Source organism: Elephas maximus, chromosome 8 (genome assembly GCF_024166365.1).
Source record: "Elephas maximus indicus isolate mEleMax1 chromosome 8, mEleMax1 primary haplotype, whole genome shotgun sequence".
Lineage (NCBI taxonomy): Eukaryota > Metazoa > Chordata > Mammalia > Proboscidea > Elephantidae > Elephas > Elephas maximus.
This window is the reverse complement of record NC_064826.1, coordinates 21,249,314-21,276,417: the sequence shown is the minus strand read 5'-3', so window position 1 is coordinate 21,276,417 and position 27,104 is coordinate 21,249,314. Positions and strand designations below refer to the sequence as shown.

The window sequence follows — 27,104 nt, the reverse complement described above, 5'->3', positions numbered from 1 at the left end:
CATCACTGCGCGCCCGGACACATGGTGGCAGCGGGGTCCCAGCGCACCGCCCAGTCGGGGCAGGACCCACCCCCAGGACCAGCCTCAAGCGGCCAGTTGCTCCCGTCGGCGATGCGGCCGGCCCCTCCCACTGCCTTCGGTGCCGGCACCAGGAAGGCACCCAGCGGGTCGGGGGTCGCCCCACCCCCGCGCGCCCGCCCGTCCGGGTCCGGGAGCCGGGAGGAAGGCGGGCTTCCGGGCGGCGGCGTCAGGTGGCCGCCAGGCCCCGCCCCTGCCCGCCCTCCCACCGCCTCCTGCGCACCGGCCCCGGTCCCCGGCCTCGCGGTGCGGCGTCTGCTCCGGGCGCGGCGGCGGAGTGGCCATGGAGGCCGGCGCCGGGGCCGGCGCGGGAGCCGCGGGCTGGAGCTGCCCGGGCCCAGGTCAGAACCGCCCGCCCTCACTCCTCACCACCCCCCTTCCTCTTCCCGGTCCCCCTCCCTCTAGGCCCCCAGACCCTCTCTCCCTGCAGGACACCCTGCCTCTCGGCCTCGAGTCTCCCTCCCTCTGCCCCGGCCCCCCACCCAGCCCGGGCCCCATCTTTCCCACTTCGGCCGCGCCCTTCCTGGCAGCCCCTCCCCGGAGCCCTCTCCAGCTCACCTCGCCGGCCTGAGAAGGGGGTCCGACCCTGCACACCCTCCGGCCCCGGAGGCTTCTGAACGCGGGGCGAGGGGGGAGGACGGGATTTGGAAAGAGAATGCAGGGGTGGGGGCGGAGCGGCGCAGTCCAGCCCCGCAACCCCTTCCCACAGCCCCCATCACTTGCCGCCCCTTCCCCGAGCTGCCTCACCATCTCGGCCGCATCCTTACAGGCTCCTGCCCTCTGTCTTGCATCCTGGCCCACCTCCTCCCCGTCCCCTGCCGGCTAAATATACACACACCTTCCTTCTGTCGGAGCTAGGAGAGGAGCCCGGAACAGGGGTGCTGACGAGGCAGGCGGGGGTCCCGTTGGCTGAGAGAGGGGAGTCTCAGAGCTGGGCAGAGGGAGGCAGGGACCTCCACTGGGATTAAAAATCCCAGGGCTGAAGGATTGGAAGGCACGTCACCTTCTCTCCCACCACCCCAGGCCCGCCCCTGGCATCCCCCAGCCCTTCCTCTCTGCCTGTTCACAGGAGCAACAGTAACCACATTAGGCTCCTTTGAAGTATCTGAGGGTTGTGAGAGGAAGAAAGGCCAACGCTGGGGGTCTCTGGAACGTCGGGGGATGCAAGCTATGGAGGGTGAGTTTTCTCAAAAGCTTCCCCCACCCCCATTTTCTTTCCTTCCATCTTCCTCCCTCTGACCCTCAGTGCTCCCAGCCAGGAAACAGTCCTTCGCTCAGTTTATCTCAGCCCCCTCCTCTCTTGTCTGAGCGTACCCTTCCCCAGGGCCCAGGCTTTGAGGGAAGTCCTGGGCTAATCTCTTTGGTGCCCCAGTCCCCATCTAACCAGGTTGTGTGTCCCAGGGGAGCTGCCAGACAGAGAAAGAAGCCTTGTTGGACAGAACGTCAAAGGATCCTTTCAGCAGGGGCTGTTCTCCCTGTCAGATCTAAACCCAAAGCGCCCTTATTTTGAAAAAGCAGGCAAGTGGGCATGTGCACTATCTTCCTGATGCCACCACGGCTCACTTCTGATGAAGCTTGTGGCTTTGGTTCTCTCTGGTATCTTACTGCCTGAAAAGACAGGGCCTAGCAGGGCCAGGTGAGAAGGCCAGCCTCCCACCACCCATCTCCCCACTAAACTCAATGTGACTTGGCAGTGGCTGCCAGCCCATGCCCTTGGAAGGATGCTGGTTTATTTTCCAGGACTTCTGTGAAGTGTCGCCAGGCCCCTGTGCACACTCAGTGTGGGCAACCCTGCTCCCCCCATGGAGGACAGGTGATACAGGGGGCCCCAGGTGAACCTCAGGCTCCTGATATCGGAGAAAATAAGACCAGAGAGTCAGATTCTAAAACAAAGCAAGCAGTTGCCACCCAGGCAAGATTTTGCTATTTGGAGGAACTGCATTGCAGCAAGGAGGGGGGGCTCACCAGCCGGAGGAGGGGACAGACACACCCCAGTTTCTGAATGCATTAAAGGATGGACTTCCTTTTACACTCCAGTCCAGCCTAAGACTTCCCCTGAGAACCACCTTGTGGTCAGCAGGAGGAGAAGCCCCGTGATGCCCTGGTAGGACAGGGGGGACCTCATGCCACCCACAGGGAAAAGGAAGGTAGACTTTGCAGAACACTTCAAAAAAGGCTATTTGATAATATACCTTTGTAAGGGCCCCACTGTTTGTCCAGTGAAACATTTAGAATCATTTTGTGTGATATTTTCTTTCTCTACCTCCTTTCATGTAATGCTTTTTACTATGTATTAAAAAAAAAAAAAAGTTGCCATCAAGTCGACTCTGACTTATAGCAGCCCTGGGTGTGTCGGAGTAGAACTGTGCTTCACAGGGTTTTCAGTGGCTAATTTTTCAGAAGTAGATTGCCAGGCCTTTCTTCCCAGGTACCTCTGGGTGAATTCAAACCACCAACCTTTCAGTTCACAGCTGGATGCGTTAATCATTCGTACATCCCAGAGACTCCTTTCTTACCATGGAAAGGCTAATTTCTCACAAGCCACCTGGTTAATTTTTTAACTTTCCACAAACCCCTAAACTAACCCTTGCACCATTTGGCCTGAAGACGTAGCCAATGTCTGAATTATTTCTTAACTACTTGCCCCACGACCCAGAGGCCAGGACTAGAAGAACCAGGTATCCTTGTGCAAGCTCCATATGGCTGAGCCAGCACCAGCCTGCTCCGTTTGCCTGAAGGTAGTAGTAGGAGACCACCAAGTGTAACATTGGTCCAGAGGGCCTGTGAGGGGGAGGGGCTGCCTCCAAACTTGACCCTCACACCTGAGTTCTCACTGGAGCACAGGCCTGCCCAAGGGCTCCTTGGGGGACACCAGGTGGCACTGTTAAACCATCTGTGTCTTGGGATAATGAGTTCGAGGGCCCTCAAAGGGCTGCAAGTAAGGTGGCTCTGACCCCCTAGTGGGATGGGTGTCTCTCCTAGGGGAGGTGTTACTTCCAGCTCTCTATGAGGAGGAAGAGGAGGAAGAAGAGGTGGAAGAGGAGGTGGAAGAAGAGGAAGAACAAGTGCACAAAGGTGGCAGCATGGGCTCCCTGTCTGTCAGCAAGCACCGGGGCCTGAGCCTCACGGAGACAGAGCTGGAGGAGCTGAGGGCTCAGGTGCTGCAGCTGGTGGCAGAGCTGGAGGAGACAAGGGAACTGGCGGGGCAGCACGAGGACGACTCCCTGGAGCTGCAGGGTGAGTGTCTGTGATGGGCTGCAGGGCCTGGGCCTGAAGGCTCTGTTGAAGGGGCTCCCAGGCCTGACTCGCTGCGCTGTCCCCACAGGGCTCCTGGAGGATGAGCGGCTAGCCAGTGCACAGCAGGCAGAGGTGTTCACCAAGCAGATCCAGCAGCTCCAAGGTAACTTCCAGGACTAGGGCTGGAGGAAGGAGCCCTGGTAGTGCAATTATTAAGCACTCAGCTGCTAACAGGAAGGTTGGCGGTTCAAAACCACCCAGCTGCTCTGCAGAAGAAAGATCTAGTGATCTGCTTCCGTAAAGATTACAGCCAAGAAAACCCTGTGGGGCAGTTCTACTCTGTCACATGTAGTCACTAGGAGTCAAAATCGACTCAAGGGCACCCAACAACAGGGCTAGAGGGGAGGTGGCCAGCCAAGTACTTTTTTTCTGAGGGTTTGACTGAAGTGCGGCAGACAAAAATAATGTAATTCAGTACTTTTACCTCATTTTTCTCTACTATTCTAACCCTTTTCTCTTCCTCTCCTTGTATCTCCAGTCTCCTCTTTACCCAATTTCCTTTCTTCACATCTCTAGTTGACTCTTCTGTCCTCCTCTCTTCTGCTGGTCAACCCTCTCCTTTTTCTCTCCTTCAGCCGCCTCCTCCCTCTGCTCCCACACCCCTTTTCCTTTGTTCTCCTGGTCAGTGCTGGGGTGGGTGATCAGGGTTGGATTTCAGGCCAGATTCCTTTTCCTGTCCCTCCAAGGGCACCATGGGAAAGGACAGTAAGCCAATGAGAAGTGACTCTTTTAAGGGGAGCAGATGAGAATTCTTCACTTGCTCCCCAGAACCTGAGCTTGTGGCCCAGAATCCTGTCCTTCCAACGCCCCCGTTCCTTTGTCTCTGGGAAGCAGCAAGGCAGCCGTCCCACATTCTACCGCACCACCAAATACAGAGGCAGCTTTTGTTACTTCTGTGGGCTTCCGGAAGGTTTAGGGGAGCTGCCCTAGAAAACAGCAGGGACTCTCCTGAGAGAAGTGAGATCAAGCCAAAAGAAAAGTTTTAAATGGAGAAAAAAAAAAAGATGGCCAGGAAGCAGGCCTGGAGAGGAGCAAGCAAAGGTATGGGAGGGGGAGGAGAAAAGGAGAAAGATGTAAGCGAAGGTAGATGCAGGAAAAGTAGGCAGTGAAACAGAGGGAAGAGAGATGAATCCCACAGGGCGAAAGAGCGTGGGCACTGGCCTCAGATCACCTAGATTTTGGGGCCCAGCTCTGCCTCTAACAAGCTTTGTCATCTTGGACAAGTAAGTCACTTTTATCTTTCTGAGACTCAATTTCTTCTCTGAGGCTTCTAAATGGGGCTAATTCATTTGTTTATCAACCATTTATTGAATGCTTATGTGCTTGGAGGACCAGCTATGTACAAGACAGACCAGATCCCTGCCTGAATGAAGAGTATATTCTAATGGGAAGAGGCAGAAAATAAACCAATAAACAATACTAGCTCAGATGGCAATAAATTATATGAAAACAGTATAATCATATGGTATAGAAAGATGGTGTAAGATGGGACTTTATTGGCAAGGAACAAGTTTGGGGGCTAGGGGAGTCATTTAAGAATTGTTACCTAATTGTGGAGTTTGAAGCAGCTCTTAGAATCATATAGTCAACTGCCTCCTTAACATATTCGCTTGGATTCTAATTTAAAAAAAAATCCAAGCGAATATGTTAAGGAGGCAGTTGACTATATGAATCTAGAACCGGAGGAGAAATTAGGATTGGAGATAGAACTTTGGTTGTCATCAGCACATAGATGGTATTGGAATCCATGGGAGATCACATGGAGAGCTACAGGAAGAGGAGAGAAAGGGGCCCAGCCCTAGGGACACTCCAGTATACAAAGGCCCAGTGTAGAAGGAGAAACAAAAAGATTGAAGTTGGAGGAGCTCCTGAAGCATTTCATACCCTGGAAGCCAAGAACAGAAAGTGCTTCAATGAGATAATGACCATGTTTTGAAGAGAAGCAGAGAAATAAGGTGGTAGGAAATAGGGTTGGGGGGCGCTTTTTTAAAGAGGAGCAACACTAGATCATGTTTGTATGATGAAGGAAAAGATCCAGTAGAACAGAAAAAGCCAAAATCCTTCGCTTGGAGAAGGGACATTCTTCCTTTCAAATTAGGAGGGAAGTCAGGGAGTCAAAGTGGAGATGCAGGTAGGCAACCACCTGGGAAAATAAAGTTCTAGAGTGATTCCGTACTGGATAGGGTGGTTTCTAGGATGAGATCTAATTCAGGTCAGCAGCAGTGGGCCTGGCGAAGGTGCCCCAAGCCGCGCCCCGCCCCGCCAGAGGAAACTGAGGCTGTCCACGAGCACGCGCGTTGCCCGTTTCCGCCAAGAGGGGGCGCGCGCGCACCCAGAGGCAGCTGGTGTTGCGAGGCCGTTCCGGCCGCCACAGCCCCTCTGGGGCCGGGACCGGCCGGTCGGCGGGAGGCCCCCCAGGGAGACCACTTGTGGGGGGCCGACGAGATGGAGGCTATAACCAGTGAGTGATAATCCACTTATCTGCCCTGCAGCTCGACTCCCGGGCCCTTGGCCCCATCCCGCTGGCCCCAGTCCCACAGTCAACGGGCGGCACTGCTTCGAAGTCGGGCCAGGCGCTTCCAACCCTCCCCCCTCTCCAGGGCCAGCGCCCTCCAGCTTCCGGATAAGCCCCTCTCCTCAGTCTCCAGTCCCCGCAGCCCCTCGTCCAGGGCAGTCCCTGCCCCTGGTCCTCTTGAAGGCTTCCCAGGCTGAGCTAGACCCTACCTCCAGGCTTGCACCTTCCTGCAGTCCCCAGTGGAGATTTGAACCCTAAGGTCCAGTGGATGTTAGGGAAGTGGAGGTTGGTCTGCTTCCCACAGAAAGCCCACCCCAGGCTCTGGGACCTTTATCCTAATGGCCAGTTGACTTGTGCGCATCCCCCACAAGACTAAGCTCCAGGAGAAAGACCGCCCGTGTTGTTCACTGCTCTGTGCCCAGCAGTGGGGATACATCAGGGACTTTCAAACAGGAAGTCTGAGAGTCCAAGTGGAGATGCTTGGGCGTGGCACCGAGGTGGTGATCAGTAAATACTGTTAAATAGATCAAGGAGAGGAGGCAGGCAGGAATATGCCCGAACAGGAAAGATGGGCAACAGGTGTGCCTGGAACTGCACATGTGAGCTGGAAAGAGTAGGGCAGGAGACCTTCCCTGAAGTCCCCTGTCCACTCGGCACTTACATATCACCAGTATATCCAAAATTGTCTCCTCAAAAGTCTGTGCCCTATTCTAGTTTTTAGAAAAGACTGAAACATGTAATTCTGTACACATAGTAGATATTCAGTAGAAGTCTGCTGCGTGGATGAAGCCCTGCCTCGTTTATACATACATGGAGCAGATGGTTCCTGAGCTGTATTATGCCTAAACTCACCACTGGTGTCAGTGCCTGTTATTCTCTCTGTGCCTTCACTTTTAGGTTCTCCTGATCCCAGATGAATACCTGGGTCCAGAAACCCTGAGGTGCTCCTCAGATACGGGGAGTTCTAAGCTCTGGCACATTTCTTTTGTAACTTAGAAAAAAATTTTTATTTTTGTTGTAAAACATAGGTATGTTGTGAAAATTAAAAGAGTACAGATGTATGTAATGTGGAAGTCAAAGCACCTGTCACGTGCCATCCTGCTTCTCAGAAGTAACTGCTCTTGATGGTTTGGAGCATGGATTTTTCCAGGCCTTTTTCTATGTCATTGTATATTTGTATGCATATATATTATATGTAAACTTTTTGTGTAAAAAATGAGACAATACCATATATTTTACAGCTGTTCTATCCAGTTAACGTATTCTGGAAACCTTTCCACACCTCCTGTATAGATCTACCGTTTCTTTTAAATGACTGCATTATATTCTATTTAAAACCAAATACCCATTGCTGTTGAGTCAAGTCCGACTCATAGTAACCCTGTAGGGACAGAGTAGAATTGCTCTGTAGGGTTTCCAAGGCTGTATTCTTTGTGGAAGCAGATTGCCACATCTTTCTCCTGCAGAGCAGCTGATGAGTTCCAATCCAACCACCAACCTTTCGGTTTGCGGCTGAGTGCTTAACCACTGCACCACGACTGTCCCTTATGTACTATTTGTCCAAGGTCAATTTAAACAACCCACTCTTGGTGGACATTTAAGTTCTTTTGCCGTGTTTGGTTCATATGCAGTGAATCCACATTTGAATTTAAGCTGTGAACGCTAATACGCATTGTGGCCGGTACTTGGCACAGGCAGATCATGGGAGCTCTGAGGCGCTGTAATTTCTGAGCTCCCAGGCTGAATATGTAAGGATAGCCTGTGTAAATTTTTTTTAATCTGAGAATTTTTGGAAAGACTGAGGTCATCATCAGTAAAATTAGGTTTGGTCTTTAACTGTCAGGTGATTCCCTTGTTTATACTTTTTGTTTGCAGTGGTCTAAGTTGTTCTTTTTGGAGCTAAGCCCCAAAGCCTACTTTTCTAGTGCACTGTACTACATAGATTCACTCTCTGTTCTCTTCCTTGATAGTCTCTTTACTCCATACCAGATGAAGCTACACCTCCCTGAGGGGTGGGAACTAGGTTGTCAGGGGTTTCCAGAGAAGAAATAAGTCTGCCTTTAACTCTGTGCCTCTAGGACGTGGCACATTAGTTCACTTAACGTCTTGACCATCCTGGCCTCGAATTTGCAGGTGAGCTGCGGACTCTCCGGGAAGAGATTTCCCTGTTGGAGCGTGAGAAGGAAATTGAACTTAAGGAAATAGAACAGGAGTTGCGTTTGGCCCAAACTGAGATCCGGACTCTGCGGCAAGCGGCGGAGGATTCTGCGACTGAGCATGAGAGTGACATAGCATCCCTGCAGGAAGACCTGTTACGGATGCAGACGGAACTGGATGACATGGAGCGCATCCGGGGCGAGTACGAGCTGGAGCTCTCCTCCCTCCGTGCGGAAATGGAAATGAAGAGCTCTGACCTGTCCAATAGCTTCACTGTCTCCGATATCTCTGACCTGCAAGGTAGGAGAGCAGCCCTCCTCCTGGTCTGCCAGTCAGTAAAGTCAGGCAGAGGAGAGGGGGTAATATATAAGAGGATAGTAGAAAGTGATCTTCAATCCTCAATTGGAAACCTCTAGAAAAAACCTCCAGGTTGAACTGAAGATTATAAGGGAGCAAAATTTACCCAGATGTCACACAGTGGTTTGAGAAATAACACCAAGGAGCCGTACCCTGGGAGTTCTTCCTCAGAGGGCCATTTGTTGATTTGACTATGGGAGCGACCTTCCTGGGAAAGTTTTCAGTTCCAGGATGAGAGTAGAGGGGCCTCTCACCTTGGGAAACTTCCTGCTGGTCTGACACCGTGGCGCTTTGCCTGGGCCACTTTATGGTGGACTTCCAGTCCTGCGTCCCAGCTCCCAGGGTGCTAACTCTAAGGCTCCTTTACCCCTCCCCAAAGTAGAAGCTTCAGGGGGAAACAAATGAGAGCACAAGCCAGCTGGAGAGGAAGAGAGGCTATTTCTAGTAAGACATGAGGCACTCAAAACCTTAGAGCTCTGCTTTCAGACAGCAAGTCTCCCAGCTAGTTGCTGGGACTCATGATGTCAGAGAGCTTGTCTTTATTCTGAGGCTAGATTTATGATCTGGGTATAATAGAGGCCCTATTTAGGCCAGGCCAAGCAGAGGCCATTGACAAGGAATCAAAGAACTGCAGATTTTCCCAGCTGTATCAAGCCTGTGGCGTGGTGGTGCTAGGAGAGGCAGGCTAGCACAGTGGAAAGGCTTCAGCTGGAGTTAAAGAGAGCCAAGTTCAGAATGCCAGCTCCACTAAGTAGTGGGATGAACTTAGTCTGGTTGTTTTCCCTCTCAGGCTCAGTTTCTCTATCTGAGAATATAGAATTAGACTTGGTCTGTAACTGTCAAGTGACTCCTTAGAATCACTGCAGATTACATGAAACCTTGCAGCTGGGTGGGATTCTGGAGCAGGAAAAGGACATTAGGGAAAATGGAGTGAAATACAAATAAGGGGTGGAGTTTAGTCAGTAGTAGAGTACCAAAGTTGATTCCTTGGTTGGGACACACACACCATGGGAATGTTAACAATGGGGGAACTTGGGTGAGAACTCTCCCAGGAAACTATCCAGTAAATCTTAAAGCTATTCTAAAATTAAAAGTTAATTTTAAAAAACCTTACAGGGCTATTTGGGGGAATTAAATGAAATGCCTACCATGTTGAAAGCATTCACGCACTGGCTGAATCCAAGGCGGAAACCACCAAATCTAATGCTTAACACATGGCTGGTTTTCATTAAAGATTAGTGTCCTTCCTACCTTCTACGGTAATCTGCAGTATTCCAAGGAATTCTGATGGGGATAAAGAGGACACATTAGAAGTAACTTTCAGGGTGTTGAATCTTATGGCAGGTAAGATATGTTCTAATTAAAATGTCCTAATGAAAGCAAGTTAGTGTTTCTTAAATATCTGAAGAGTTAGTGTTCTAAAAATAATAATTCTTAGTCATGAAGAAACAAAATAGATATGGGTATTTCTACTATTGCAGCAGCAAAAAGTATTGATGACTGGTACTTGGGGACACGTGCCAGGCATTTCAACCAGACTGGAGTGGATTTTTCTGTTAGCAGAAGAAAAACCATTGGAAAGAATTTCTGACCTCCTCCAGGCCAGCGTATTCGGTCGGGTGATAATGGAATACCAGAATGCCTGGGTTCTCTCTGAAAGCCTGGGACTGGCAGTGTGACATCTGGCAGTTCATATCTCACAGCTTTTTGTAATAAGAGCGTCATAGGAAGGCCATCAGGAACACTTTGATGGAACCTTTGGACACAATAAACCAAAAGCTTAATTAAACCCTCCAAAGCTAGAAATGCAAGGCTCTGCTTTGGTTGGGGCTTTGAAGACTAGCACACAGGGAAATTCTTCTGGGAGGATGGGAAGACAGGCAGCTACCTTCTTCTCACAAGGAGAAAGACCCACTGTAGTGGAGAATTTTCTGGGCCCTGCCTCCTAAGCTTCTGCACATGATATGTCTTCTCTGTCTTTAGATAAAGAGAAGCTGCACTGCCTTCTGCTGTCGGGTTTCTAGATGGGAAAGTTGGGGGCTAGCTGTCAGTGGTCTCCTCCCCAGGATCTCACCTCCTCTACTGTTCTCTGCAGAAGAACTGGAGCAACTGCGGGAACGCTGCCGTTACCTGAATGAGGAGTACCAGGCCCTGCAGGAGAGCAACAGCAGCCTCACAGAGCAGCTTGCCAATCTGGAGAGTGAGAGGTACAGCCAGGAGGCCAGCGGGGCCCTCTAGAACTCTGCCTTAGGCAGATGACAGGGTAGCAAGCATTCCTCTGCGCCTGGAGAGCTGGTCCTTTCATGGTATCCAAAGGAGACAGATAAGCCTGGAATCAGGCATGGGGGTACCAACCCACTGTCTTAGGACTAGAGCTTAGTAAGTTCTAAAATGTAGTTTTCTTCCATTCCAGGCATTAGGTCTGGTTTGCTCTGCCCTAGGGTATATTAAAGGAGCCCTGGTGGTATAGTGGTTAAGCTCTCAGCTGCTAACTGAAAGGTTGGTGCTCCACCAGCTGCTCCACGGGAGAAAGATGCGGTAGTCTGCTTCCATAAAGATTCACAGCCATGGAAGCCCTATGGGGCAGTTCTGCCCTGTCCTGTAGGGTCGCTATGAGTCAGAATCAACCCTACAGCAACAGGTTTTGGTTAGAGTATATCCGAAGCGATTCCTTTATCGTCTGCGCAGACTTGATTCGGTCTTACAGCAGAGTGCCTCCCTGTTGTAGCTAGCTTGCCGCCAGATCCAGCCTCAAGCCCAGCTGGACTGGCACTTTTAGGGTCTCCCAATGCCAAACACACCTTAGCAGAGTGAGATGTTGGGGACTTTTTCTGTAATCTCTTAAACGTGTTTATTTGAGAGGTGATTCCCAATTGATGGTCCCTAACTTTTGCATCAAAACCAAGCAGCTTGGCTAGTGATTCCAGGCAAAGCTCCCTGCCAACAGGGCTCTGGGGTTCTGGATTACAGAACACGAAGAGCAACTGAAAGGTGGCTGGAGTCCCAAACACCAAGGAGTATGGCATCGACAGAGTCTCAGACTTCAGAAATGGATTTCCTGGAGCCTAATCCAGAGACCCGGTTGTTGCGGCAGCAGCTGCTGGGAGCCGAGGAGCGGATGCAGGACATGAAGAGCAAGGTAGGGCGTGGGGTGGGGAAAGCAGGGCCCTTCACCGGCTCTCTGTTACCTCCTGCTGGTGCTCGATCAGAACACCTCTTCAGGCCCAGGGCTGCCGCAGGAGGCGTGCACTATGGCGGGATAGTACTCTTGGGGGTTGCTTGCTTGCCTGAGGTAATTAGTCCAGTGAAAGGAACGCCATCCCTTCCCTGCGTCTGCTCTTGCCATGCCTCTGGTACCTGCAGGAAGTCAGCCTCCCTTCCCCTTCCCTGCACAGTGCAAGGAATTGTGTTGTGAGTTACAAGAGCTACAGCATCAGCGTCAGGCCAGCGAGGAGGAGCAGAAGCGGCTACAGAGGGAACTCAAGTGTGCGCAAAATGAGGTGCTGCGGTTCCAGACGTGTTACAGTGTCACCCAGGTGAACACTGACAGAGGGAGGGCACTTGGGGAGAGCAGAAGGGCCTCCTGGTGTGGCTGCTTCAGGGTGGCGGGATGAGCACAGAGAATAAGGCTGTGCACGGCGGACTCTTTCCTCTAACCAGGGTCTAGTCTCCTGGAGACCAATTGGAGAAGTCTTATAGCATTGTGTCTTAGAAATGGTCATCCTTATTGAGTATCTGTCAGAGAAGAAGCCAAAACAGTAAACCTGCAGGTGTTCCTCAAGCTGTGTGCATCTGAGCAGGAACCAGACTGATCCGGAGAGGGCTCTGCTATTGCTGAGAGTAACTGTTCTGCCTGCATCCTCCCCACCACAGAACGAGGAGCTGAAGACCAAGCTCTGTGCCCTGCGGGAGAAGTATGACGCTAGCCAGAATGAGCACAATGAGCTCCTGAAGGTGCAGCTCCAGCTTCAGACTGAGCTCCGACAGCTCAAAGGCATGAAACCTACAGTTATAGAAAGCCACAATGATAAGGTAACAGCAACCAGATGTGAGGGAACAGCTGAGGTGCTAAAAGCACCTGTCTGAGAGTTCAGGGATGGTGGGTAAGAATAGAGAGTTAAACTAACCCCAGCTGCTACCTTTGCAGTACCTCAGGTAAAGACCTCTGAGCACCCTCTGACCATCTACATTAGATGAGACAAGCAGTAAGTGAAGAGCAGGGAGAAGTCAATTCTTAGACTGTCTTTGAGTGTGGCTCAGGCAGAAGAGTGGGTTAAAGGTCCCAGAGGCACTGCCCAAAGCTCCTCCCACCCTAGGAGTTACTGTGCCGGCTCCAGAGGCTTCAGCACCAGTATCAGAACATCGTGTGTGACAAGGAGAAGCTGCTGGAAGTGCAGCAGCAACTGCAGGAGGACCTGCAGTGCCACGAGGCAGAGGTGCAACGCCTCAAGGACATCGAGGCCTCCTTCCAGGAGAGCAGTGAGAAGGTAAAAGGAGCTTCAGGTGAGGGAGAGCGTAGCAAGGCAGTCACCTGTGAGGGTGTACCAGAGGAGTGGGGTGGGCAGGAGTTTTGTGAAGAAGCTGTTGGTGAGGGGGAGAGGGAGGTGCTTGGTAGAAAGATGATCTCGGGGTCACAATGCTCTCAGCTTCCTTTGATTTTGAATCAGAGAATCAGCCTCTAAAAAGGAAGCCTTTTCCCTTCCCCGCCTCCCAAAAGAAGGAAGCCCCAGCTCTGCATTTAGAGATACTGTTAAGGACTCATCCATCTTGGGGGTTACCCGTTGGGATGAAATTGGGGCTGGGAAGTACAGGGGCAGATCTCTTAGTCCCTGCCTGGGAGGAGAGAGTGCAGCAGCAGGGGACTCCCGGGATGACAGCGGGGCCTGCCTCCCCACCCCAGAACGAAGAGATGCACGCCCAGCTTCAGGAGATGAAGAAGCTGTACCAGGCCAGCAAGGATGAGCAGGAGCGACAGAAGCACATGTATGATAAGCTTGAGCAGGACTTCTCACTCTGCCAGATGGAGCTGAAGCAGCTTAAGGACACCCAGAACTTGCCAGAGGACAAGGGGAAGTGTGCCACTAAGGTAATTGTCACCCAGAGAGGTGAGAGGTCCTGGGCACTTCCTCGGGAGAAAGCGGGTAAAGAGGCCAAATATGAAGTCATCTAACCAAGGGGCTCGATGGGCTTCCTGTCTAGTCGCAGCTAAGTGTGGCAAGGCTGGAACAGAGGCAGAGCCATATGCTGTTAACCTTAACAAGATGAATGCTTTGCCTTGGCCTTGACTTTGAGCCAGAGCCGTGGCATAAGGGGATCACTACATCTGGATCACGGCCTGAACAACTAAAGGTTTTATACATGGGCTCTCTGTGTGTAGGCATTTATATGTTGATATTAGAACTATAGTGGTATCTAGTGATTTGTGGAGAGGAACATACTCCTAGGTCCATATACACAACGGGTATTGTTAGAACTACAGAGTTTCAGTTTCCTGAGGTGGTTCGTAAGTGCTCCTGTTAGGGGATATGGTCTTACATCCAGAGCGCTGATTGGATATTAGAAGGACTTAGGCTCTTCCATGGATTTATTCTGTGAGTTTAGAGTAGTTAAATTCTCTAAGCTTGAGTTAGAGCTCAGCTGCTAACCTAAAGCTCAGCAGTTCAATTCCACCAGCTGTTCTTGGAAATCCTATGGGGCAGTTCTGCTTTGTCATATGGGGTCACTATGAGTCGGAATTGACTCAACAGCAATGGGTTAGGTTTGGTTTGGTTTTTTAAATTGAATGCTCATCTTACTTCCTTTTAGTAGTAAATCCTGGTGGTGATAAATAAGGCCTTACTCATTTTCTCCTTTTTATCGGGTGTAAAATGCAAGCCATCATCAGCTACCTTGTGTTGAGCACTTTGAGTTCCTAGTCACCGATAGTAAATGGAAAGGTCTTGAAGCTTGTTGGAGAAAAAGCACAACATTCTCCAGAGATGGTGGAGATGGTCCCATTCTATCAGAATATTCAGCAGCTCCTGCCACAGCCAGCAGCAGGCTGTGTCCCTTCAGAAGACACAGGATTGGGAAGGTTATTTGGTCTGCCTCAATGGTCCACCTGCAATTTTCTGTGCCCAGGCTCACATTTCCCCCTCCCCCACTCCCACTCAATTTCAGGACCCAGGGGTTACCTGGCTACTTACACCTTGACCTGAACAACACCTCCTGCCCTGGAGGAGAGACCATGGGAAAGGAGAAGTGTGCTGGCCTCCAGAGCTAGATTTTTCTCTACTCATCAAACAGCGTTGAGATTAGTTTGATACTAGGTTTAAGTTTCTGGAATCTTGGGGTAATTTAGTCTCTCAACCCAGTTCAGCAATAACTCATACATTTCTAAAGATTTAAGAAATGATTATGAAAACAAAAACAAGAAAGTTATGGTGAAATTAAGTCCTTTTTGTTAAGGAGCCTAGTTAGGTCAAAAAACAAGTGGGGATAATGAGAGTAACAGCCACAACTCCCAGCAGCGGGGGGAAAGTGGCCAGCCAGAGAAAGGGGAGGTAGGGAAACAAGAAGGAAGGGCCGTGGTTATAATACTCCCTCTCAACTGCCCTCAGAAGGCAATAGTAGAAGAAATTTAGAGCACAGCCAACCAACAGCCTGAAAGAGCACCTGCTGGGGTTCCCCGTTGAGCATCTAGGCCTGGTCTGTAGGGTGCAGAATGTCTTGGGGTGATCAGTCCAAGGTGACCACAGGGAAGGAGACCCTGGGGACTCGCATGAGGCATGAGAGTGTAGATGTGCCCGGCTGGCCACACAATACAGAGGAAGTGTCCCTTACAGAGTAACCACACCCTCCGCACCCTGCCCCCACCCACAGTGTGATGAGCTGCTGTCCAGACTGACAGAATTGCAGGAAAAGTACAAGGCCAGCCAGAAGGAGATGGGGCAGCTGCAGAGGGAGCAGTGTGAGCTCCTGGAGGACCAGAGGAGGATGCAGGAGGAGCAGGGCCAGCTGCAAGAAGAGCTGCACCGGCTCACCTTCCCGCTCCCCAAATCTGGCCTCGTTCATAAGGTAACCGTGGCCGGGGCCTGGCTGCAAGCTGTGGAGAAGCGCTTGGAGAAGTTTCCCAGGTGTGACTCTGCCCAGGAAAAATGAAAGAAGAGGGGGTGAACGTTTTTGTTTCCTGACCAACCACTCCTTACTTTCTCACCAGCTCCCCAAACCAAAAAGCAGAGTTATAGCTGATAAGGGTTCTTCTCTTAAGGACTTTAAATCTTAAAATACATTTTATACGCAGGAACCAGTACAGGATTTTATATTTCTCCATCTGGGGGAAATGCATTTGAAAGCATTTTGTAAACTGCAAATTACATCCAAATATAAGAGGTTATTACTGCTCAATTAGCAGGCCTCCATAGAAAGACTCCCTCATCCCCAAATGGGCTGTGCAAAGCCAGCACAGAGATCCTGAAGGGAATGGCCCCCAGAAGGAATGAGACGCGGAAAGAGCACAGTCCTTCCCATACAACCTCTTCTTCCTTCCACCCTGCCTCACAGAGTCAGGAGCTGCTTACGAAGTTGCAGGACCTCTGTGAATTACAGCTGCTATGCCAAGGCATGCAGGTTGAACAGAAAAAACTGATAGAGAGCCAAGGAGTTTTACTGAAAGAACAAATAGAGCTTCACAAAGAGCTGCGACTTTGCAGAGAGTCTCGCTTCCGGGAGGTGTTGGAGAAGCCCAAGAATTCCAAATTGCCTAAGTCCTCCCAATGTGATCATAACAAGGTAACCACAACATGAGGCAGTGTATAGGCAGTTCTCCTAAGGACAACAGCATCGCAGGGAAGGGGGGCTCCACACAGGGGTCACTATGAGGAAGGCCTGTTTGGCCAGAGATAAGAATGAGGCTAAAGCCCTGCTCTTCACTTGCCACGACCACTCACGGGCTCCATTGAGATGCGGCTTTGGGTGCAACCTGGGGACCTTACCCAGCTGCCTGCCCAACTGAAGCCCTGTGAACACTCAGAACAGAACTGGGATGACCCAGAAGTATGCAATCTGGTATTTGACTTAGCCCCTTTGACACAGCATTTTCAAGATGTATAATATCAATTTAGTGTTTATTCAGGTTCCTTTGGACTGACTGTAAACATGCCATTCTTTCCTTATGAGCTGAAAAGTATACTTCACAGTTATCAAAACCTGTAATCTTTTGGCCTTCTACTTCTGAGGCAAATCTGGGGTCATTCATCTCCAAGGGAAGAAGTCCTAGCATATGGGGGTCTTATAACTGACCAAACTATCTTCACTGGAACTTTGGTGGCAATACTGGAGTCAGGTCAGTGGGGTTAGACAGGGTATTGGTGTGTCTCAAACACCAGCAAGGGGTCAGAACTATGAAGTCACATGGACAGAGATTTCCATGCACCTCTTTTCAGGGATGGGGGTGAATCTGGTCTGAGGTCTCAGTGTGGGCAAGGAAGAGCAGGTAAACAGTTTAAGCTGAGGCTGAACCTGGTCCTTCCTGATATTAGCCTGGACGGGGAGAACCAGGGAATTGCAGAAGTCCAAACTGTGAGACTTGGTCATATTCCAGGGGCATCAGATATCCAGGCTGAAAGCCTGGGTAACACAGAGGCCGAGAACCAGGTATGAAATATTTCCTTAACTGATCAGGTCTCATCCTGGGCATCAGCAGCCAAGAAGGCAGGCCCAGAGGGCCTGGGAGAGTGCCTGGAGGCCAGATCAAGAATTGGGGCAGGGGCTACAGGGACGAGTAGTAAGACCTGGATTCCAAGTCTGCATCCTCTGAGGAAGGAATTCTTTGTATGTGCCCATTCAAGGCCAGGGCTGATTTTAGGGGAGAGGAGACTGAGCTAAAGGTCAGGATAATGGGCACACCTGATTGAGAAGAGGGTAGGCTAGGGAACCAGGGTGTTTTTGAGACCACTCGGCACTGCTCAAGGAGAGAGGAACGTGCCAGAGCGCAGCAGTGGGAGCCCAGAAATCATGGAGCCTCTGCCCTGGGGAGATTTTCCCAAATGCACAAGAAACCAACACACCTGCCAGTTACCTGCAGACTGAGTCGAAGACACAGGCTGCAGTGAAACTGAAGTATAGGTGTGGGGTTCTAGAATGTGCTCGCAGACATCTGCCCCAGAAGGGGTGCAGCTAGGACTGCAGTGGCTGAGAGTAATGGTGATGTCTCCCGCCCCTCCCCTGGCAGTCCAAGGAGCTCATCGACAAGCTGCAGGGCCTGCAGACGCTGTACCAGGCCGGTGAGGCCGAGCAGGAGCTGCTGCAGCAAGAGCAAGGGCGGCTCTTGGAGGAGCACAGGCGGCTGCAGGCAGACTTGCAGCTCTGCCTGGAAGAAATCCAGCTTCTCCAAGTCCAGTCCCCTACCGTCAAAATGAGCCTTGAGTCCCGCAAGAAGAGCAATGACAGCATGCTTGCCATCATTGAAAACTGTCACAGGAGTTATGATAGCACCACGGAAGACACCGAGAGCTATCAGAAGAGTTACAGTAGCACCTTGACCAGCAACGAGAGCTTTCTCAAGAGCTATGAGAGTAACACCAACAGCAGCGAGATCTCTATCAAGAGTCACCACACCAGCAGCAGCGGCAGTGTCACCTACAAGAAGAGTTATGGCAGCACCAATAGCAGTGACATTGACAACGACACTGCTGAGCCAGAAGATCTAGAGGTAACAGTAGCCAGGTGACAGGTCAGGCAGGCAAAGAAGGGCTCTCGTCTTTTTAAGAGATGCCACCAGGGGAAGGGCCCAAGGAGTAGGTAGGGGATGGGGTCAGAAGCTGACCTGGGTAACTCATTGGAAATGAGTGAGGCACCAGCCCCATGGCAGGTCCTGCCTTCTCAGCCCCCCTAACGTGGAGGTGCTCCCATCTGGATGGAGGCCTAAGATTCAGGACTTCTCAGTCAGTGCAGTCATGGTTCTTCTTATGGGAAGAAATGACGATACTCCTCCTGGGCAGCTTCAGATCTTTGTGGCCATTTTGTCTGCTAGGAAGGGCCTAGCAATGAGAGGGGGGCAGCAGGCAGGTACTCCTCCAGTGCTGTCATTAACCCCCCACCCTCCACAGCACTTTGAGGAGATGGCTGCCCAGGTATTGATCAAGCTGCAGGCAGTACAGGCCATATACCAGGTCAGCCAGGAGGAGCACAGCACCCTGCAGGAGGAGATGAAAAAGTTGCTGGAGAAGCAGAAGGAGCTGAAGGCAGAGCTGGATACCTGCGAGAAGGAATTGAAGGAGTGCGTGGAATGCCTTGAGAAGCCGCCTACCCCCCAAAATGACAAGAATGAGGTAACTGCTATCAGAGCAGCAAGGTTTCTTCTAGGAATCCCTAGAGCCGAAGGAGGTCTTAGCCATTCATAAAGGAGAAAGAGGACAGGAGCATATTGCCTGCCAGGCCTACCTGGGACCCTCCTCCTGACCAAAGGGACTGAATCCTGGGAGGCCAGGCAGTTGGCGGCATTGCGGAACCCTGTCAATCAGGGCGCCCACTCTGCTGAGACTGGGCATCAAAACCTTTCTCTGGGGATAGTTTTTCTCCTCTTCCCTTTGACGCTTCTGTTCACTCTTTTACTTTGTGTCCCACAGCACTTCTATACTTCTGGGTTTTTTTACCTGCCAATTTTCTTCAGTTATGTTGCAGTTGTCTTGTCTCCCCAACTCGACTCTAAGCACCTCAAGGACAGGCTATGTCTTCTTCCTTTGGATCTCCCATAATGGCAAGAAGAGTGCTCTGCCTATACTAGGAATGGGGGAGAGGGCATAGTCTCTGGCCAGTTGTTGTTCCTGGTTCAGTGGGGCTCACTGTGTAGCCCGTGGGAGAGACTCACAGTGCAGTAAACACATGGGTGTAGATTAACTAATATCGGGCATCTGCCGAAATCACGGTGTGCTGCCGTCAGTCAAGATAGATAGAACCAGAGATTGGGGAGCAGGGTTGTAACTGCCTCTGTCTCAGGGAGGGGTGCAGGGGCCAGGTGGTGTGATCTCCAGCACTCTTAGGAGTGTATACCACCGTTCCTTAGGTAACTGTACCTGCCAGAGAATCGCTTGGGCCAAGGAGGAGTTCCTGTAACCAAGAACGATATGTATAATAAGACCCTTAGGTTCACAAGTGGTATTCCCTGTAGCTATTCCCCCTTTTTTTTTTTTTTTATTCCCTAGAAAAGTAAAAAACCTGTCACTTTTTGTTTGTTAGATATAAATCATCAGGTGCCTCAGGTTAGGGAAAAGCTATTTGTAAAACTGTTTCAGAGGCTTATTTTCCACGTGTTACTATTCTCTCTGTTGTCTACTTTCCATGGGCTGTAGCAGGGAGGTGTCCGAGGCAGTGACACCAGGCAGGGCCCAGGCCGACAGGGTTGGCCTGGCTCTGGGTAACCAGCCGTCCACCATCTACAGATCAGAGAGCTACAGACCAAGCTGCGGGACCTGCAGCTGCAATACCAGGCTAGCATGGATGAGCAGGGGCGGCTCTTGGCCATTCAGGAGCAGTTGGAGGGGCAGCTGCAGTGCTGTCAGGAAGAGCTTCGACAGCTCAAGGAGAAGAGGTCCTCAGCTTCCAGAGATGCCAAGGGAAAGCATGGCAATAAGAATATGAACAAGAATGCCAACGGGGTTAAAAATAAAAAGCCAGGTCTGGAAAAGTGTGAGGGCAGCCTTGAGACCAGAAAAAAAGTGAGTATAACCTTAATAGCCAGATAAGCAGCAAGGTGGAGGAGGTTCTGGGAAGAAATATCATCTCTCTCCATACAGAGGGGTTCTCCCAGGTGAGATATTTGTAGAAAAGCCTAGCCTCTGGGGTTTCTAAAGCATTTAGAGGAGTCCACCTGAGCAGATATGTGGTGTTCCCTTTCCTGTGGAACCACGGAGAGAATGGAATACAGAAAACTGGCAGCATAGCCCCAAACACCACAGCCCCAGGCCCAGCAACTGTTTCCATTCGTCCAGTCACCTTTTCTGGGGTCCCTGTTCTTCCTGGGTTATGTGCCCAGTAGAAGGACCAAATATATGAAGAGCAAGGAATTTATTCAAGGCCGTTGTATACTAATAAGTAAAACAGGACTGGGTAAAATGAGAGTTGCCATCCAAGGGATGGGAAGCAACAGTTGAGATGCAGAATCTTTAGCTCTGGTAGCTGTTTGATATGGTTAATGACCAAATAGAGGTGTTGGTCCGGAGAGCCTAGGGGTGACTGCCCTCTACTCTATACTCAGGGAGATTGACTCGGGGTCCCAGAATCTAGTGCTCCACCCTTGCATTAAGACAGGCTGGGGACTGGAGTTTTCTTGACATAGTACTGCTTTGAAATGAGGGTAGGAATTTTCGTAGGTAACAGCATCCCCACCCTCCCCCGCCTCCACCCCACAGAGTCTGGAGGTGGTGCTGTACTACAAGGCCAGCCAGAGGGAGTTGGAAGAGCAGGCAAGACAGCAGGAAAAGAAAGAGGAGGAGGAAGGAAAGGAAGATGAATGTAAGGAGGAAAAGGAAGAGGAAACAAGGCAAGAGTCCTGGGATGAACCACCTTCTGAGCTCTCAGATATTACAGAAGTTGACTCAGTAGAAGATCTGGAAGAATATGAAGTGTTCCAAGACCTGGAGAGTAAGGAAGACGAGGACAATGGCAACCCTTGCCCTGAAACTTCAGAGGAAAACCCCCTCAAACTTTCTGAGAGCAAAAAGGTAACTGTAGCCAAAGGCTGGATCAAGTGGGAAATGGGCTCTGGGGCACTGGTGTCCCAGTGTTCATGGATGTACTTCTGCAGGAGTAGAGGGCAGTGAGCCCTGGCATGTGCACACAGGGATAGTGGAAATGGAGAGGGGGCCGGAGAGAGCAGTCTCTCGTGGCAGGCCTAGATCAATTTGCTGTGGAACCTTCTCATAAAGACACCTTTTCCAAAGTAGGATCTTCGGAGTCCTATCTCCTTTCATGTACATGGTAGCCCTGGCTACCTCGCTTATGTCAGGAGAGTTTCCTCACCCCTCTCCTCAACTCTGTACTAAGGACATGGATGGTGTGAGGCTTTCAGGTCATGTCTGTCACCCTGGGCAAAGTCACTCAGCCCTGCTTTCCTATGGTGCCCTGTTAGGTCTAAACTTTTTTGTCGTCATATTTTTTGGGGTGTGTGGAGGGAGGTAAATTTCTTCCTTGTAGAGTTGTATAGCTCACTGGGCATGAGGGAGACCTGGGGCGGGGGGTGGTCATCGCTATGAGAGACTATTTCACAGTCTACACATGGGCATTGACCAGTCCATAGCCCTAACTCTTTAGTGGCTGGATCTTTGCAGCGTTGGGGGGATGGTTCCTGGGTAATGTGCCCGGATGGTAGGGGTAATTTGCCAACTGTACAGAAGTGTTTTAACAACTGGCACATCTGTACAGGCATGTACCAGCTCGATTTCTGCCCTGGCTGAAGTCACTGAGGTCTCCGACTCCGTGATGAGTTTGATTACTTCTCAAATAAGTCCTCAGGTTACAGGAAAAGTGTTTTCTGTCCCTCTAAACACAGGGAAAGGAAAATAAATCCCTCATGGTAGGATGACCCAGTGGCCCCTAAGGATATCTGGAGTTTTCCAGCAACCCAGTCTTTAGCACTGGCTGAGGGTCCAGCATCCAGTCCTTGTTAACCTTGTGGCAAGGGACCATTGTATTTCTTTGAACTCATCATATTTCACCATGCGCTGGTTCAGCGCCTCATAGATTTACCCCTCAGGTGCCACATTTCTAAACGCCAGACCTGATTTCTACTTCAAAGTAAATTCCATCCCTGTGTCCCTTAGCCTCTGGTTCCTGGGTCCTGCCTCTTTTGCAGGCAGCTCCACTGATGTGTGTTAGCACCTGCAGCTCCCATTTTTCCTCTGGAGATTGTGCAGTCCGAGAACCAGTCTTTCTCCCTGGTTAGCTTGTGGTAGTGCATTTTTTCTCACCATTCCAGCATTAGGCTCCCAGGGGATTGTAGGCACCAAAGCCCAAAAATACTCAGAGGTTTGAAGGAAAGCAGATCAGAACCAGGGGCTTAACAAAGGGAAAGGTGGCTCGGCTGAAGACTGGCTCTCTCTAGAGTGATCCAGGAAAAATACATGCCCTGCTCTTCTGCAAGAACCCAGCTTTCCTCTGGAGCTTCACTTGTCTAGAGTCATTGACCTGCAAGAAAAGTCTAGGTACAAAAAAAAAAAAAAGTCTAGGTACAGATACCCTCTGCTTGACAAGATAGGAGACATGTGATGAGCCAGGAAGCTGGCCTCCCTGCCTGGCTTGGACCTACACCGCTGCTTAAACCATCGGTTTTGCATCTTCTGCAGGCTCCCAGTGGGAAGAACCAAGGCCCCAGGTAGCAGAGGAAAAGACTGCTGCTCTAGCTTACCTGCTTTTAACCTCTTGATTCCTTTCTTTTTCCCCTTTGTTTTATCATCTTCATTATCTGTTGGATTCATGTGTTTATGTCTTTTACCACCACTCATCTCCTGGTCTCTCCTTGTGCTTCTTTCTCGTTTGGTATGTTGCAGCCGTCCCCTGCCCCCGACCCCCCCATTTTCTCTTTGCCTCTCGTAGGCCTGGTGGTCATATCGGCTTTGCTCTGGTGCTGGTGGGCTGAGACGTCGTCCTAACACAGGTACTGGTATTGCTTCCTCTCCTTCCGAGGGACAGAGGGAGGGTACAGGTTGCCCTGGCCTCTCCCCTTTCCCTTTTCTCTCAGCGGCTTCTTGCTTTTGCCATTTTACAGCAGGGGTAGCTCAGGCCTCTCAGTTTTAGTCCTAGCTTTTCCTTGGGCGCCTGCAAAGCCCATAAAATCTCTGCCCATCTGCATAACACATAGGGAGTTGGGATGCTTACCAGAGACATGGTTTGAGTTTCTGTCCTGAGCTGGGAAAGATCGGATGAGCCCAGCACTGTTACTGCTTTCAAAGCTCCCTCATTTCTGATGAGCTGATGTTTGTCTGCAAGGCTGGCCTGGGCTCTGTTTGGCCTGGGCTCTGTTTGGCCAGAGCCAGGCTCTCACTACTGTTGTTACCTAGGATGGCAAAATAAGGAATCACCCTCTCTCGTTGGGTATATCAAGTGTGGAGGAAGAGGCCTGGAAAGCTGGAGACTTCCAGGGTCATCTGTATGAGGGCGGCCTCAGTTCATCCTTCAAACCTTGATGAAAATAGAACTGAAACCTCTCCCATACTATGCATTTTCTACTGAAATGTTCCCAGGTTTGGGACTTCAGGTCTTCAGAGAAATCAAAACAAGAATGGAAATATTTTATAATTCCCTGTTTATCTATTTTGGGGGCCAGATTCCATTGTAATCGGCTTCCCAGGCTCAGTTTTCTGGGGAGAATGTGGTATTGGTGAAAAGTTCTCACTAACCAGAGATGTAAGTGTTCTCAGGGAATCAAGACTGATGGATGTTCTGGGTACCTTCCAGTTGGTCTCCGTCCATGGAATCTGGTCTGTCAACAGGAGGCTGAATTCAGGAGGCAAATGTGGCCTTGTTGCCTGAGGTAGAACTCCAGGGTTCTACCTGCCTTCTGGAAACTGTAAACTCTTCTCTCTTGGCTCATTTTGGCTCTTTTCTCATGCTCTCACTGCCACCTCCCCCTCTTCTTACATCCTGTAAAAGTAGAGTCATCTGAACGCATGGGCTCAGAGTTGGCAAGTGCATCTTGTGTTGGGGGCACTTCTCACCAATTCTTTTTCTCTCTCGCCTTGTTTCCCTTTTTTCTGTCCTCCAACCCTTCTCCCTTCTTCTTTTTGTTAGGCATCCCAGTCACTCCCCATGGACAGTCATTACTTCTTAAGTGACAGGGGTTCCTCTATGCCTGCCCCCCACCCCTAGTGCACTCCCAGGTTGCTCAATCCCTGTGTGATGGGACCCGATGCACCCAGCCATAACCTCTCACCAACTCGAGCTCAGCCAGGCCCAGTTGGCATGAGAGGAGGGAACCCCTAGATACGGGCCCCCTGTGGGAGCCCATTAGGCCCAGAGCTCTGGCTAAGCCTTGATCTATACTTCCCCACCAGGAACTGAGGCAGCAGAGTATGGTACAAAGTGTGGCTGACAAGTGGTCAGAAGAAATTGATTATGTCTCTGCTTACAGGCTTTGTCACAGTGAACAAGATGCGTAATCTGAACTTTAGCTTCCTCAAATGTAAACTAAATGATAAAACCTCTGCCTTCCTCACAGGGCTCTTTTGAGGATCAGATGAGCTAGTGTATGTGAAAGTACCACATAAGTAGTCAAAGTAGCATACAGTTACGTAATGCATACTGTGTGCCAGGCACTGTTCGAAGCATTTTACATATATTAACTCACTGAATTCTTGCATCAGCCCTATGACGTAGCTATCATTATTATCATTTTACATAGGAGGAAACGAAGGCATAGAGAGGTCAAGTAATACAGCCAGGAAATCATGAATGGGACTATAAGGACAAAATTCCAATCCTGTCTCCCCTTATTACCCTTCCTCATTTTGAGTAATTTTTCTTGGTTAGGACCAAGTAATTAGGAAGACACCATATTTCCATCTATGTAGCTCAGATTACACTAGCTACTTGGTAACTAATATCACATTGTTAACTTACCGTATGTCTTCTTTATAAAACCCCATTTGCACATTGCGTATACTAAGCATCCTCTTCCCATTTGTACCTGCAGTTGATTTTTTTGATCCACAGGCAGAAATTTCCATTAATTCCTATTAAGTCTCATTAGATACAGTCCATTGGTTTCACCTGTGAAGTTTTTTTTTTTTTATCTTGACCCTGTGACTCAACAAATTTACTTTCCCGGCCAGCTTCATATCATCCTCAGGGGTGACAAGCCCACCTTCCATATCTTCACCAAGTTGCAGGTGAGGACTGAGCCCTGTGGTGGGCCTCTGGAGTGTCGGCTCTCCAGGTTCCTTTTAGTCAGTTCATTGGTCATTAAGAAATGGTTACCCTTATTTCGTCATAGTATCTGCAAGGATATCATGAAAATCTTGTCAGATACCTTGACTATGTTCAAAAACATTATTTTCTTGATTTACCAATTTAGTAACCCAGTCTACAAGGAAAGCCTGACATGACTGACTTACCTCTTGAAACACCCAAGCCATCCCTTGACTTATCCAGTCTAGAATCTTGTCTCTGCCCAATGTTTAAGTACACCCACTCAAACATTTATGGATTTCAGCTCTTTCCTCCAGTAAGGACAACAGATTGGCATTTCTATCAGTGCACATTAGGGTATAAACATCTGAGCATGTAAATATCATTACTAGCTCTCTTTTCGGGAATTTTTCTCACACAAATTACCCTGTCCACCAGCAACATTGTTTTGCTTTCCATTTCATATCTTCCGTTCTTAGTAACTGTGACCACAAATTTCCGAGATTTTGTTTGTTCTTTGTAGCTGGCTTAAAACCCACTTTTTAGATCAGTTATTCTCTGAGCAAATGTGTTCTTAGCATTAATGGGATATACCCCATCATTACCTAAACCATCCTTGTGCTACCTTAAGCCTTAGCTTATGGCTCAAAATCCAAATTTTGTTTTTCAGATAATACAGTCAAATAATAATAGGAACCATTTCTCTAAGTATGTTTTTTCTTGTTCAAAATTTCATATTCCCTAAAGGATGCTCTTTAGGTATCTTCTGGTGGTGTCATTTGTTGTCCCAGGAATCAGCAGGATTCTCTGGTCATCAGCAGTGTCTGGAAGTCTCAGCATTCTCCCTAGCATGAGGTCCAAGAAGTCAGTCAACACACCTGGTGACTGGGGGATGTTTTAATGACTCAGCCATGTTCCTTCCCAGGGCCAGTAACAGGTTTCCTTGAACTAATATCATTCTTTGCTGCTTTTGCAAAAGGTTTGACTGCTTAAGGACCTCATATTTACCTGAACTCCATGGTAGACTTTCTTCCCTTTCCCCTGAGTCTTATCCCTCTCCCTCCACTATGCTATTGATGCTGAGTTCATTTCTTCTCCATAAAACCAATGCTGCTGCTGTTCCCAAAGGCCCAAATTTGCCATCTTTTTTTGCCATGGCATCCAACCCTTTATCACGGCAACCATTTGGAGAAGCTTTGGGGTCTGGCTCCTGAGCTTGCCTCCAGGCATAGGAACTGGTATTCTCCTCATCCAGTAGGGAGCAACTGAGGCATCCATAAAGGCAGCCACCTAAAATGATATATATAGTGTTCCAGGTATGTAGGGTGTCAGGACTAAGAGACCACATCATCTCCAGCAACTACCCAGGAGGTAAAAGAGACTGATCCATGGTGTTCCTGAGGTGTCGCTCTCCAGCAGGTGATTTCTGACTTTGGGAAGGGTTCAGAAGGCTGGGCACTCACAGTTTTCTTCTGGTCCCCACAGAACATGTTTGGGATGTGGAAGCCTGTGGTGTTCTTGGCTATTGCAGCCATGGCTCTGTATTTGTTACCCAACATGCGACCGCAGGAGACAGAGTTCAGCCTCATGGAGTGATGGCAGATCTGGGCCAGCCAAGGGGGCAGATCCTACGTGGCCACCACCCTCAGCTTCATGCAGGACGTTGTGCCAGAGCCCCACCCCACCCATATGTCCTACACATTCCCATTTCCTTAGCCTCGGTCACCCAGGCCGGAAAGGCTTGTGGAGAGCTGCTGGCTCCCATCTCCTGCCTTGTATAAGAACCTGGGTTCCTTGTAATTAAATATCAACCTAATTA

The 27,104-nt window shown here is 50.0% G+C and overlaps 1 protein-coding gene across 3 annotated transcripts; it reads left to right on the top strand.

Annotated features, from left to right (window-relative positions):
• Window positions 1-289: 289 nt before the first annotated feature.
• CCDC136 (coiled-coil domain containing 136) lies at window positions 290-26,984 on the top strand. Of its 3 annotated transcripts, XM_049894082.1 has the most exons (18): window positions 290-419; window positions 1,148-1,255; window positions 3,061-3,315; window positions 3,404-3,478; window positions 8,024-8,347; window positions 10,500-10,611; window positions 11,375-11,543; window positions 11,800-11,940; window positions 12,278-12,436; window positions 12,721-12,891; window positions 13,305-13,490; window positions 15,266-15,460; window positions 15,947-16,174; window positions 17,616-18,095; window positions 18,493-18,714; window positions 19,825-20,100; window positions 20,794-21,105; window positions 26,771-26,984. In XM_049894082.1, exons 1-18 carry the CDS (start codon window positions 362-364, stop codon window positions 26,879-26,881), a joined length of 3,582 nt encoding a protein of 1,193 aa, XP_049750039.1. In that variant the 5' UTR covers window positions 290-361; the 3' UTR covers window positions 26,882-26,984. The 3 variants fall into 3 exon arrangements, with proteins under 3 accessions (XP_049750039.1, XP_049750037.1, XP_049750038.1); XM_049894080.1 differs by lacking the exons at window positions 19,825-20,100; window positions 20,794-21,105; XM_049894081.1 differs by lacking the exons at window positions 15,266-15,460; window positions 15,947-16,174; window positions 17,616-18,095; ... (1 more) ...; window positions 19,825-20,100; window positions 20,794-21,105 and adding an exon at window positions 22,930-23,036 and having other exon boundaries at window positions 26,771-26,857.
• Window positions 26,985-27,104: the final 120 nt, after the last annotated feature.

Excerpts from the sequence above, each read along its gene's own strand:
- CCDC136 (XM_049894082.1), top strand. The coding sequence starts at position 362 with ATGGAGGCCGGCGCCGGGGCCGGCGCGGGAGCCGCGGGCTGGAGCTGC. Across the intron at positions 18,096-18,492 it reads CTGAGCCAGAAGATCTAGAG|CACTTTGAGGAGATGGCTGC; the intron begins GTAACAGTAGCC and ends CACCCTCCACAG. Across the intron at positions 21,106-26,770 it reads AACTTTCTGAGAGCAAAAAG|AACATGTTTGGGATGTGGAA; the intron begins GTAACTGTAGCC and ends TGGTCCCCACAG.